The 14,810-nt window shown below is 31.4% G+C and overlaps 2 protein-coding genes across 3 annotated transcripts; one reads left to right on the top strand and one right to left on the bottom strand.

Annotated features, from left to right (window-relative positions):
• Window positions 1-1,020: 1,020 nt before the first annotated feature.
• On the bottom strand, window positions 1,021-2,079 carry LOC130945460 (uncharacterized). The gene has a single exon (XM_057874172.1). It carries the CDS (start codon window positions 2,077-2,079, stop codon window positions 1,021-1,023), a length of 1,059 nt encoding a protein of 352 aa, XP_057730155.1.
• Window positions 2,080-8,265: 6,186 nt separating this feature from the next.
• On the top strand, window positions 8,266-14,663 carry LOC130945092 (probable pectin methyltransferase QUA2). 2 transcript variants are annotated; one of them, XM_057873760.1, is made up of 9 exons: window positions 8,266-8,542; window positions 9,394-10,247; window positions 10,333-10,465; window positions 10,882-11,122; window positions 11,849-12,062; window positions 12,177-12,352; window positions 12,473-12,776; window positions 13,206-13,344; window positions 13,736-14,663. In XM_057873760.1, the coding sequence occupies exons 2-9, from the start codon at window positions 9,541-9,543 to the stop codon at window positions 13,892-13,894; spliced, it is 2,073 nt and encodes a 690-aa protein (XP_057729743.1). In that variant the 5' UTR covers window positions 8,266-8,542; window positions 9,394-9,540; the 3' UTR covers window positions 13,895-14,663. The 2 variants fall into 2 exon arrangements, with proteins under 2 accessions (XP_057729743.1, XP_057729742.1); XM_057873759.1 differs by having other exon boundaries at window positions 8,266-8,779.
• Window positions 14,664-14,810: the final 147 nt, after the last annotated feature.

The following is a 14,810-nucleotide window of genomic DNA, read 5'->3' as shown; positions in this document are numbered from 1 at the left end:
AGCGCATAATTAATTGCATATGTGATAGAAAATGGTTCATCATTTTGTTCCATTAAATCTATCTTATGGAATTTATAAGCCAGACTTAAGGATCTGCCGAGATTTTCGGTTGATAGAGGAATAGCGTATCCAATATGAGCATTGAATTTAACATTTACATTTGCCAAGTTACCATGGATTATTCCAATTATTTGATCTCTAGGATTAGTGATTCTTTTATCACAGATTGCCAGACTTATTGGAGAATTAATTCCTTTCATGTATGTGGATTTAACTAAAACTTGAATGGTACTAATATGAATCCATCCAATTTTAGATCTTTTTTGTTGATCTTTAATTTTTCCAATTTGTTTATTTACATCTTGTTCATTTATCAGAGCTATTTCAAGTTCTCCATTTGCGGATTGTATTTTTATTGGAGTTTCAATCTGAATTTTTCCATAATATATTATATTTTTTCTATTAAAGATTTCTTTTAGAGGATTTTGTTTATTAAAATTATCGTTAGGTTTAAGATCTAATTCCGTTTTTAAAATAGCTTGTTTTTCATTATCAAGTAAAGCAGTTAGCTTATAGTAATCAGATTCTTCAGTTATTTCTATATCTTCTAAATAATTCATAACTTAAAAAGATTGGGATAAAGATGTACCTTTCTGGAGAATAAACTTCTTTATTTATTGCTATTTTACAATATGTGTTTTGTTCTCCAGAGGGGAGATTTTACAAATTAATTCCAGAGGGGAATATCTTAGAATTATTTTTCTAATGGATCAGACTCCAGAATCGCCTCAGCTACTTCCTCTTCGCCCTCCTGGCCTGTGAGTACTCTAAGCTTCCTGCTTTCTGATTTCTGATTTCTGATTTCTGATTATCTATCAAATGACTTAGCACTCTATTTATAATGGTTGGGTTTGATGGACAAATCCCATCCTTACCCTTCTTATGACGTCATTGCTTACGTCATTGAGCAATAATTCGCACCAACTACATTATTGGTGCCTTGTGACGAAAGCTCTTACATCATTCAACAATAATGTTGATGGATGACTCAGATGTCTCATCCTCTTCTTTTCCCACGTGGGTGGGGTCTTCAGCATTGTTGCTTTCTTCAGACATTTCTGAGGCGCACAGCTGGCACCTATGGTCTTCTTTGTCTTTTAGTAAATGGCATAGATTCCTCCTTATCCCGTCAGGAAGTTTTTCCAGTAATCCAGAAAAGTTGTAAAATGCTGATTCAAAATCCACTAGAAGTCTCATCTCTCTTGATTCAATTTGGTTTTTCTTACTAGAAACAATTAGAGTGTTTCTGCTTTTGTAGTTTATTCTTGTTCTGGATTCTTTGTTTATTTTTTGGGCTCTCTCGAAGACTCTTGCCAATGTACTGGCCAATCTTCCTTCGTCGCTATAAATTGATAGATCTTGAACTTGTTCTATTGGTTGAAAATCTCCTGGGAAGACTGACATGAAAATTACTTGAAATGCTGGGATCAAACATTCTCCTTCTTCATTGAAGATTGGCTGACTACTTGTAAATTTTAGAGATATATCCCTTGGTTCTCTTGCATCAATCATATTTTTGAATTTTTTCACTGCATCTATAAAACCTGCAGGAAATTCTTTAATGATATTTAAATTGTCAAAAATTAGGATTGTATCAATTAATCCGTATTGGAAAAACTGATATGTATCAGAGGGTGAAGCCTCTGGGAAGATTACCAGCTTTGTTAGCTGTTCTTTGTTAATGGGATAATATCCCAATATTGCTCTTTTGTCTAGAGTCCAATTTAGAACCAGATTTAAGGTTTCTCTACAGTTTGATCTGCAGACCCTTTTCTTGTCATTTATTTCGGCCCTTGTGGGAATATTTTTCATTAGTCCAGTCCTTTGGGCTTGGGCTGTTCTTTGGATTTGTACTGGAGCTTTTTCTGCTCTTTTTAGAATTTGCTCTGGATGGAGCACTTCATATTCTCTGAGGGATTCTTTTGCGTCTTCTATTGTCAAGAAACCTCCTTTATGAATAGTTTTGGGCTGATGGGTGAATGGTGCTGCTTTAGCCCAATCGTCGTAGACTCCTTTCATTGGGCCATTATAGATGACATAATATTTTTTTTCCTGAGTTGATTTTTTAATTATTTCTGCCAAAGTTTTATTTTCAGAAATTTTTTCAATTTTGGTTGGTCCACCACGCTTAGCTGGCTGAACTCTGATGGTGTTGCCAATATTGGTATTGAAGCAGGTAATGTTGCCTGCTGGGTTACTCTCATGGCTTCCATGGCCTTCTTGATGGATTGAATTTGAGCTCTTAGCTGATGACAGTGATTGCACCTTTCAAGCTCTTGTTCAAGCTTCTGGATTTCTTGATTCATTGTGTTGACAATGAACTCCATTCTCTTGTCAATGTATCTGCAATAATATTTTTATTTCCTTTAATGTACTCGATTTTTATCGGATATTGTAATAGAAACATTTGCCATCTTACCAGACGACCCTGATTATAGTCAGATTGTAAATTATATCTAATAAAACCTGTTAAATAACTTGAGTCTGTTCGTAATGTAAATTCCCTTGGAAGTAGATCAATCCTCCATTTCTTAATAGTTTTTATTGCTGCTAGAGTTTCTTTTTCATGGGTAGTATACCTCTATTCTGTTGGTGTAAATGTTCCAGAAATATATCTGCATAGTAATTCCTTTGAGGAATGTTTAGAATCTAGTGATTCTTTTTCTTTGTTCAAGCTTTTTTCAGCTTTTTTAGCTTTTAGACAGCCTGACCAGGTCTTGTCTGAAGCATCTGTTTCTACTATTAAATAGTCATCTTCTTCCGGAATATAAAGTTCTGGAAGATTTTTACAAAGTTCTTTAATTTTTTGAATCTGCAGGCTATCCTTTTCTTCCCATTTCCAACTCTTTTTTATACTTATTTTTGAAAATAAGTTTTTAGTATAATCTGTTATATTCTTTAAAAATCCTTGATCAGAAATATAATTTATGCATCCTAAAAATCTTTGTAATTGTTTTCTATCTTCCATTTTATCAGGAAATAAATCTACTTTTTCTAATACATTTGGTTGAAGTTTTAACTTCCCTTCAGTAGATAGAATTAATCCAAGAAATTCTATTTCTTGTTTTGCTATCTTAGCTTTCTTTTTACTGAGGACTAAACCTTTTTCCTTACATCTTTCTAAGACAATTAGTAATTTTTGAAGATGATCTTCTTTATCTTGTTTTGTAAAGATTAGTATATCATCAATGTAAACTAGAACAAAATCATTTAAATCTTTTAAATTTTCTTCCATAAATCTCTGATAAATACCTGGAGCTTGTTTTAGTCCAAATGGTAGGACATTCCATTCGTAGAGTAAAACTCCTGTTGATTCTTTTGTTGGACAAGTAAAGGCAGTTAATTTCTTTGTTTCTTCGTCTAAACGAAGTTGCCAATATCCTGATTTTGCATCGAGCGATGAAAACCAAGTTGCTCCTTTGATTTTTTCTAGAATGGAATCCTTTCTTGGGAGCTTATGAGCATCTCCTATGGTTGCTTCATTTATTTTTTTATAATTAATAACCATTCTTCGTTTTCCTCTTTTAATTTCGTTATTGTTTTCAACATAGAAGGCTGGGGCCGCATGAGGGCTTTTACTTAGTCTTATAATTCCTTTATCCAAAAGATCCTTACATTCGGATGAAAATTCTTCCTTATCTCGAGCTGAATAGGGGATTCTATTTGGAACATTTATTTCCCTTGTAGGAACTTTTAGCTTAATACTTATTAATTCTTTGTTTGTATTTTTAATATCTAAAGGATTTTCAGCACAAACTTCATTTAAAAGTTCTTCTATTTTAATTTCAAGGTCATTTTTTGGAGTTTTTATCTGAAAATATAGGTTCAAATAACATTCTTCTAGAATAGACAATATTTTGAATTTTAGAATTTCGTTTATAGTAGTAGTTGGGATTTTTATTAATTTTGCCCTTTGATTTAGAGAGGAATCATATGGGGCTTTTAGAACTATATATGTTAATTCTTGGATAAAAGGGTGATAAAGTTTAAGGAAATTATTTCCTATAATTAAATCTATTCCAGATTCTAATTTATATATAGCTGGAATGATGAATCTGTAATTTTGAATGAAGACTTCAATCATTTCTGCTTTAAAATTAATTTTGTGTATAGATTTATCGGCTATTCTAATTCTTAGTGGATTTTTTAATTTTTTCCAGTTAAGTTTTATATTTGAACTTGCAAAACATTTCGTTGCCCCTGTGTCTATGAAGGCATTAATAAATTTTTCTGTAATATTTACAGTAATAAATGTAGCGCTATTACTCAGTTCCTGAGTTTGTCTCTGAGTCTGTTTCTGAGACATATTCAAAAATATATTTTAGTTCATCATCAGATTCTTCTAAAGGTTCCATAAAACAAGTTTTTGCGACTTCTAGTTGTTTAGTTAGGTCTTTTTTATCCTTCTTTTTTGGACATTCATTTGCATAATGTCCTTCTTCTTGACAATACCAACATTTACAATTTTCTTTTTTATTTGGGCAATAGTTCTTTTGTTTTTTATTGATACTTCTTTCCCTAAAATATCTCTTTTTTCTCCAATTTGGATAATATTTTCTTTTTTTAAAATGATATTTTCTTTTTCTTTGGATATTTTTATAAGGATGGTATTTCCGAATATTTTTATTAGAACCATATTTTTGAGGAATTTCTTCGTTATCTTGACAACAAATTCTAATTATATTATTAAATCTTTTCTGAGTAGCTTCCTGCATACAGCGTTCTTTTATTTCCTCTCTTATTGCAGATGTTGCTCCACCGAAATTATTTTCAATTGTTTTATTATTTATTTCTCTTATAAATCTTCCCATAATAATTTCATTAGCAGGATATGGAAGTTTTGTGATATACATGTTAAGATAATGATTTTTATCTTCTTCTTTTAATTTATAATAATATATTCTATATTCACAAATATAGGATTCTATATAGCATAGATCGAATATTTGAATATTGGCCAAGTAATTTTTTGCTTCTAAATACTCTTTTTCAGAAATTTCGGTTCTATAATTTATGACATTTTTTCCAAAAATTCTTTGTATAGAACCCTCATTATGTGTGCTATTCTATCATAAGCTGTTGTTTTTTCAGCTAATTCTTCTATTATTTTATTATCTATTGATAACATATAATTTCTTATGGTTCCTTTAGTGTGGAAACCTATGAAGTTCCAAATATCCATTTCAGATAATTCATTTAATTTTGGGTTTGTATAAGCTTCTAACAGAAAAGAGTTCATCCAATCTTCGAAAATTTCTTTTTCGTTCTTTTTGCAATCTAGGTCAAGCATTTTTTCTCCTTCTAGCTCTTGAATTTTAGGAATGTATTTTGATGGTATTTTAGTATATTTCGAATTTTTGCTTATAAAACCTTTTTTGAAAGCATAATTTTCAAAACCTGTTTCCCATTTAAATTGGGTTTGATTATTATTCCCAGATGTTCCAGCTTCATCCTTTACTTGTACTGGATGTACTGGTTCTTCATCACTAGAATAGTCTAAAACATATTCTTCTCTTTCAGAAAAAACTGGTTCTTCTTTAATCTGAAAACCTTGTTCCATAAGATTATCTTCTTGAGCCATTTTTAATTGTTTAAAAAGCATTGTAACTTCTTCTAATTTTTCATCAATATTCATAATTTTAGAGGTGGTCTAATCTTTAAATTTGTTGTATCGATTTTATTTTGGACTTCTTCTTTTTTAGGAATTTCTTTTTGGAAATGTTTATCAAGTATTTGTTCAATTTTATTTATCATATTAGGTTCTTCCTTTTCTTTATTTTTCTGAAATTTTAGAGAAACTAATATTTCTTCAAGCATATCTATTATAGAATTTAATTGTGGATTAAAAGTATGATGAAGGTGGGGATAATTATCTCCCTGATAACATTTTTTAGAAACTCCATGTGAAATATAAGTTTTTTCGGGCTTTTGAAGTCCTTCAATAAAACTTATAGTAAAATAAAGATTTTGAGAAAAATCATTTTGTATTGATTTTAAAAATTCGGTGTCATTACAATTGACATTAGTTAAAATCATTAGTTTTTGATCTATTAATTTTGATAGATTAATTATTTCTTCTCTTAAATCTTCTAATTTACTAGTTTTTTCCATAAGGTGACGCTTTTCTTTGAAAAGGGCAACGGTTTTAAATTAAAAGTGTGGTTTTAGAATGAGTGGTTCAGATTTTACCACATATCACATCTTTAAAACAACATCTTTACCATATATTTCACCTTCTTCACTTAGATCTACCCCTTTCGCAACCCTTTCTCTCTTACAGCTAGAAACCCTCTTTTTTTTTTTTTATTATCCACGGTACCCTACGTTATATCCTAATCCGATAAGCCAATGACTAATCCATCGCAGATCCAAATTTTATTTAAGAGTTTGCTGCAGGTTAATGAGTTACTGCATGCACAAGGCGAATTTCAAATTCTCGATATTTGTTTAAATGAACACCACTCGATCAATCCAAGTTGGTTTTTATTGTTTATAGAAGCCAAAAAATCCACACTTTCCACTTCGTTCATTTATTGTTTACAAGCCAAGCTGGCTTTATACTTCATTTAGAGGAAACACGCGTAATTACTAAATGGGTCGTAGATTTCATCATTTTTTCTTCAAATTGTGGGGTAGAATATAATAGTAAATTTTTTTTGCTCTGGATGATTAATTGGAGGCGCTTTTTTAGGCAGCTTCCTAAGTTGTTATCTTTCATTTTCTTAGTCCATTTTTCTCTTCTGTTTCGCCACTCGATGCGCACAGAATTAATTAACAAAAATATTTAATAATAAAAATTATCAAAATTTATTATTTTTAGCTTTATTTAATATATTTTATAATAAATAAATATTAAATAAGATAAATTTAAATTATTTGAGTTAATTATTTTTTATTTATCTAGTATTGTTAATTAATTAAATATTTTTTCTATTGGCTGACGAATCAATTAAATATATACATATAAAAGAAATACTCTAGTATCGGTGAATATAATAAAACGAAAAAATTCCAGTTAGGCATAGGGTTTAGTAATAGTTTTATGTTTTTTGCTATTAATTAATTATATTTTAATTTAAAAATATAGAACAAAAATATAGAGATAAATAGGTAAAGACAAATATTTTGTCTTTAATTTCAGAAATAAAAAAATGTATACATAGTTATTTTTGGATAATTTTAATTTATGTTTTTGTTTTTTGTTTCAATAATTAAATGGATTTTTGTATTTATTATCTTTATATATTCTTTTCTAAAAAACAATACAAATACGGTCTAAAGATACTTATTAAATATATTTGTTAAGTTTACTAGTGATGAAAAGTTTTATTTTTTTAATATATTCTTGAGTTTATGTTTAAGATACTTATTAAAGTTATCCTAGTAGAAAATTATATACATATCTTTTAATAAATGTATTTTAAAAACTTAACTTTAATGTTTCTTAATAAAAGTTATACTATATTAAATATCTTAACCGACACCCTTAACAAATTTTATAATTTTTTCACGTGACAAATACTATAAAACTTTACTAAAATTTTTATTCCTTTTACAAAAGTAGTATTTTCCATTTAGTACCTTAATAAGTTTTCTATACTCTCAAGACACTCCTTAAGTTTATTACTTTAGTATTTTCTAATACTAGATTTAAGTTTAATTTTATTTTGAGTCGCATTAAATAATATATTAGTATTTATAGAATCATAAATCACAAATAATTATTTAAAATTAAAAAAAATTTCATTAAAATTTTATATGAATAATTTTATTAAGATAATTATACAAATAATAAAATTTTATTAATTTTTTATTAAAATAATATTATCTCTTTAAAATAAAAAAATAATTTTAATAATTTTAAATTAATTTATTTTTTAAAAATATGAAAAATTAATACTTTAAAAATATTCTACTTAATATTAAAAAATATTAATAATAAACTATTAAAATTTATTATTTTTAATTTTGTATAATATATCTTATAATAAATAAATACTAAATAAAATAAATTTAAATTAATTATTTTTTTATCTCTCTAATATTACGGTATTAAACTAAACCCGTCAAACAGTAATTAATATCTAAAGGCGCGTCCTATTTAATATTTATTTATTTATTTATTTATTATAACTCTTACTCTATCTATTTCATTTGTTTATTTATTTTGCCAAAATATATTATTATTTGGACTGAGAGCTAAGAGTTATGAATCGCGATCGGATCAGTACAAAACGTGCTTCTTCTTTTCAGTCTATCGTTTTTGTTTCGTAAGCACTGTTTTGTTTTAGTAATCATCCACTAACACACTCAGTGTTAGAATCAGAATTTACATACAAAACAGAAACGAAAGAGATTGAAGCTTGTCGTTTTGATTCGTTTGGGAGCAACCTACAACCCCATCACAATTTCATTCACTATTTTACTTTTTTTTTCTCCCTTTCTTCTTCTCTTCTTCCTTTTCTTCCTCAACGAGGATTAGGTACTTGTTGCTGGTTCAAAAGCTCTTTTTTTTTTTTGGGGGTTTTGTGCTTTGGTGCTTGGTTTCAGTGAGTTTGATCTGGGGTTGTTTCCAGCTGCAGCATTGATATAACTGGGTTTCTTTTACTTTTTTATGTTTTTTCCACTCTGAATTTCAATTGGGATACGTCAAAATCTCATTTTTGGTACCGAAAATGAGGTAGCCCTTTTATAATGGCACTTTCTGCATTTAGTGAAGGTGAATTATTATTTATTATTACTATTGTTATTTTGCTTTTTTGAAAATAAAGGATATATACTCTTTCGGGAAATTACTTTCCATTGTTCAGATTGGCTTCTGGGTTTTAGATTAGGAACCACAATGAAGGTTGCTTTTCCAAAATAGATTTTTTTTTTTTGGAACAAAAATGAGCTTGTGGTTTTATGAGTAATGGTTATGGAACTAGCTGCAGTGAGTTATGTTAGTTACTCACCAACCTATCTGCTTTTACTACCAACTTTATTTTTTTTCCCCAACTTTATTATTCTTTCTAAGTTCAGACTTGTAATTATCACCCAGATTTTAACCTTTTTTTTTGGGTTCTGATTTTTATTTATATAATATTTTGTTAGTACATATACATTTCAATGTTTGGTCCGTGATGGATCTGGTAGCGGTGAATTAATTAATTAATTAATGGCTAACCTTGTCGCCACTCCAATGCTCTTTTGATTCTCTGAAAATGAAGTTTGTTTTGTTTGCTCACTGAATTTGTTCACTCCAACTTGTTTATAGTTACTTGCTTTGTGCTAACACCATCAACATCAAGCTGACAAGGTACCTATTTTCTTTTCCTTTTCTTTTTATGTTAGGTTTGTATATGCTCAACTGGATGTGGATTCTCCCAATGATTTTGTGTACACAAATCAAAATGATGTTAGAATAGCACCTCTGTGTTGGATTCTGGGCTGTGTTCATAAGGCATTTGCAGTTAACCATCAATTTCTTGTTCAGAGAGAATGTCCAGGCCTCTGTATAGAGGTGTATCAGGGGTTCGGACACCTGAACACAATCATGATTCTTGGGAGTCTCATAACAAAGATAAATTAGATAAGGAAGATTTGGATAAAAAGGGTTCCTCAAATCACAGCTCTTTACCTCTGAAGTCTCCCTTAAAGTTGCTATTTTCAGATAATTCTCATTCTAAATTCGGCACCAATGAGAATGGTTACTCATCCGATCCACTCATTGGAACTGCGAGAAGCCGGCATAAATTGGTTCTGCATTTGTTGAAGTGTAGTTTAGTATTTCTAGTTATTCTTGCACTTGCTGGTTCGTTTTTGTGGACGGTGTCTATTTCGACCACATCAAGAGGTCAAATTTACCATGGTTATAGAAGACTCCAAGAGAAACTTGTGTCAGACCTGTTGGATATTGGGGAACTATCTAGTGCTCCCTCAAAGATGAAAGAGTTGGAATTTTGCTCGCCGGAGCTTGAAAACTATGTTCCTTGCTATAATATTAGTGATAATATGGGTTTGGGTAATTCTGATGGTGATCAGCTTGATCGGCAATGTGGCCCGGAGCTCAGGCAAAATTGTTTGATTCTCTCACCAACAAATTACAAAATTCCTCTTCGGTGGCCTACCGGAAGGGATGTTATATGGGTTGCTAATGTTAAGATCACTGCACAGGAGGTTCTTTCTTCTGGAAGCTTGACCAAGAGGTAAGCGAAATACATCTCTCCTTGAAGCTGTTATACTTTCAGCTATCATTTGATGTTAAAAATTATGTATTTTCTTTGGTTACAGGATGATGATGCTCGATGAAGAGCAAATTTCCTTTCGTTCAGCATCTCTTATGTTTGATGGTGTTGAAGATTACTCACATCAAATTGCAGAGATGATTGGACTCAGAAATGAATCTAACTTCATTCAAGCTGGGGTAAATAATTATTTTTTATCTATTGAAAATGGCGTAATTGAGTATGCCTATCCTTATATTTTGCAGTGGCTGTCATCTATTGTTTCACTTAGTTGGTACATGTTAAATATTGAAAATATAACTATGGTAGGTTGTTAAGTGTCTTGGGGGTATGTTCTCGAAAAAATCATCTGCATGCCTGATAACTATAGATACGATACTATGGGCTGTTCTAAGCATGTACCTTATTCTATAATAGATTTTTCTTAAGTGCCATTGAATCACACTCGATTATTGAACATATTGTAGGATTGTACCTTGCATTTGGACAAATTTGTGATCGAATTTTCTGATTAATTATGGTTGTAGTAAATAAAAACTAGCTCTCAATGTTTGACAAAGATATCCCTTTCCTAATAACATTCTGTAATTTACAGGTTAGAACCATTCTGGACATTGGCTGTGGCTATGGTAGTTTTGGAGCACACCTCTTTCAAAGTCAGCTCTTAACAATGTGCGTGGCTGACTATGAGCCTTCAGGCAGTCAAGTTCAACTCACACTTGAGAGAGGCCTGCCTGCTATGATTGCTTCTATCACTTCAAAACAATTGCCATTTCCATCTCTTTCGTTTGATATGTTGCATTGTGCTAGATGTGGCATTGATTGGGACCAAAAAGGTATTTTTTGAAAACCAACATTATGCTATGTTTTGTAAATTATGTTTTAAGCATTTGTTTGAATGAAGCTTTTATTTTCCGGATTTGTAAGCCCTTCTAAATTAAGATGTTAGATTACAGATATCATTGGCAGTACAGTAAAAATGACAAAACAAGAAATAAAACCCATTATTACAATAACTATCATCCTGTCTCTTAAAACTTTGGCTTTGTATTTTCATATGCTCTCAGGCATTGAACTTTTAAGTTGGTGTAACTTTTCTTTTGAAATGCAAAATTAAGAAACACTATATGCTTTAAGGAAGAAAGAATATACACAGGGAGTTACCCAAAGTTAAATATATTCATCTTTTTCCATCTTTGACCACCCTAGTTCAATCAGCTTATTAAGTATGTTGCTGCCAATGTGAAACTAAACATAGTTTAAGCATCTGGTCATATGTAGAGACATCTTATTATGTTTATTTCCATAATCGGTGATTATCCAACAAAATGAAGTTATCATCTCATATTCTTCCTCCCCCATAATTGTGGATTTCATTCATCAAGCCTCCTTTATTTGCTTTTACTATCCCCCTTTTTTAACGTGTAGAATCTGGATTCTTTTACTTTTTCTGAGCTTCAAACTGTAGTTTGAGTTTTTCTAGTTCACTAATTTTGTGGCACTTTAAGGTCAATGAATTATTGGATTCTGATGGGTCTTATGAATGTTCATATTGCATTTAGATGGCCTTCTCTTGATTGAAGCTGATAGACTGTTAAAACCGGATGGTTACTTTGTCTGGACATCACCGCTTGTAAACGCCCGAAACAAAGATAATCAAGAAAGGTGGAAGGTTATACATGATTTTACCGAAAATCTTTGCTGGGAAATGCTTTCACAGCAAGATGAAACTGTTGTATGGAAGAAAACCAGTAAAAGAAATTGCTACAGCTCAAGGTAATGCTGCTGTGCCATGCATATATGCATAAGTATTTTACTTTTTAATTTACTTCATAAAAGATTAACAAGTATTCCTGATTCCTAGCATTCCCAATTTGTTCATATTTTCAGAAAGAATGGTTCTCCCCCTCCTTTATGTGGTAGAGGTTATGATGTGGAATCTCCATATTATCGGGACCTGAAAAACTGCATAGCAGGAACACACAGCAGCCGATGGATTTCTATTGATAAGAGGGCAACCTGGCCTTCTCGGGATAACTTGAACAAAGAAGAGCTTGCAATCCATGGTTAATGTTACATTCCTGAACATTTGTGTATAGTGGCATAGCACTCTTAATTATCACAATGTACTGAATGAAATTTCTCACTAGGTTATCTTACTATTGCCCCTATTCACTTGTGTTCAGGTTTGCAATCCGATGAAATTATGGAGGACAATGAAAGCTGGAGAACAACAGTCCAGAACTATTGGTCTCTTTTGTCTCCATTAATATTTTCTGATCATCCTAAGAGGCCTGGGGAAGAGGACCCTCCACCACCTTACAACATGCTAAGAAACATTCTAGACATGAATGCCCATTTTGGTGGTTTTAATTCTGCATTGCTGCGTGCTGGGAAATCTGTGTGGGTCATGAATGTCATACCAATATCTGGGCCAAACTATCTCCCGTTGATTCACGATAGGGGTTATGTTGGTGTCTTGCATGATTGGTATTTTTCTCTGCTTTTTCCTTCTGTTTTTTAATGTCAATGTATTTTCTGATTTTTCTGTGAAAAAAGCATTGATGCTTTGATATACATGCCTATTCAATTTCCCCTTTTTCTTTTTGTGGTCACCATAACATTCACACTAAGGTTAAAGTATTCTTAAAGACTTACATAATTGAGATCGACGACATTGGTTAAAAAAATATATGTTAATAAAGGTGTAAAAGCTTAATAGTTAATGGTGCTGTGCAAGTCAAGAATTCTTGGGGGATATAGGCATAAGCATATAGAAGTTGTTATATTCAGAAATTCTACTTAATTATTATTGGTGGTAGGCTGGGTGCAAGGATATATTAAATTATCAACTACTATTATGATTTTGTGAATAAGTGTTACTGTTTTCTTACATGTATGATCTTTTGTGGCTCCTAGGTGTGAGGCTTTTCCAACGTACCCTAGAACCTACGATTTGGTGCATGCAGACGGACTTCTATCCCTCGAGACTTCTCAGCAGCGCAGATGCACTATGCTTGATATGTTTATTGAAATTGACAGGATACTTCGCCCTGAGGTATGTAAGCTTAACTCTATGGTCTTAACTCCTTCTTAATGGTCCTTTTCCTTCACTTCATTAAGTTATTTATTTATTTTCTATTCAAATTATTTGGTGTTGAGGTATAAATATATAGAACAAGGAGTCATGACTACCATAAAATGAGAGGAATCCACCAATGTCATCCCTAATAAAAGTAGTACAGGGGACAAAAGAGTTCTAAGGGATTTGAAAATTACAAATTCATATTTTACTAGACAACTTTGTCCATCACCATTCCTTTACCTGTATTTTTTTGTATAGAAAGACTTATTTGTTACCCTTTTTGAATGGTGAAGGACAAATTTCTTGTTTTAAAAAACTTGATCAAGCCTTTTGATATGGCATTGACAATGGTCCATGCATGCAGGGATGGGTTATAATTCGCGACACAATTCCTATAGTAGATTCGGCGAGAGCTCTAATAGCGCGGTTGAAGTGGGATGCACGAGTTGTAGAAATCGAAAGCGACAGCCATCAAAGACTCCTGATCTGCCAGAAACCGTTCTTTAAGAGACGAGCAAATTGATTCATTGAAGAGATGGAAAAACCAGACCCATAATATTCATATAAATTCATTTTCATAATGTTCATTTATATTCATAATGCTCCGCCATACATACAGAAGTGGGGATTGAAAAATTTTGGACAGAAAGAAGCCGGAAAAGACGGTAGAAGACGGAAAATACAGTGGATTCTTGTCAGTGATACTGATACAACCACAACTCCTGTGTAGCCGCAAGGTGTATGCATAGGGCCATGTAATTACCAAAAAGAGGAGCAAGAGCAGATGAGGCAGTATACTTGGTAGATTTTAATTTTTCATTCCATGTCTTATCACAGTTACATAGACACATGAATGTTGTTCATTAAGATTGGGAAAGTTAATTCATAGAATAAGTTTATTTTGTCTGCTTTGGTGTATAAAAGTGCTCAGTGGTTAATTCTCTGTTATTACTATTATAGAATTATTATTTTCCTACTCTCATTCTATAGGTTCTTTCTTCTTCTTCTTCTTGTAATGATAAAATCATATTCTCCATTAGTCCAAGATTTACCCCAACTCCTGGTTGGTTTGTCAGCAATGGTAGATTGGATTAAACAGAAACAAGTTACATGTGAATGAAGAGAGGCACATCCGTGATATTTGACAGGAAAGTAAATTAAAGAAATTAAGCCTTAAAAGAGGTGGTCTAAAATGAAAATCTGCAAATGGTAAACGGATTACAGGTATATATATATATATTGCCCATAATATCCCCCAACACAACAGGTCAAATGACTAATTCGCTGCGGATCTGAGATCTATTTAAGGGTTAGTGAGCTGACCACTCGACCAACCCAAGTTGGTTTGGATTACATGTATATTAGTCTAGTAAGAATCATAGGTCAGTTATCAAGGAAATTGCATGTGATTTTCATAGATTTGATATAGATGGTATGTT

This window comes from Arachis stenosperma, chromosome 8 (genome assembly GCF_014773155.1).
Source record: "Arachis stenosperma cultivar V10309 chromosome 8, arast.V10309.gnm1.PFL2, whole genome shotgun sequence".
Taxonomy (NCBI): Eukaryota; Viridiplantae; Streptophyta; class Magnoliopsida; order Fabales; family Fabaceae; genus Arachis; species Arachis stenosperma.
The sequence above is the reverse complement of the archived record's forward strand: the minus strand, read 5'-3'. Positions and strand labels throughout refer to the sequence as shown.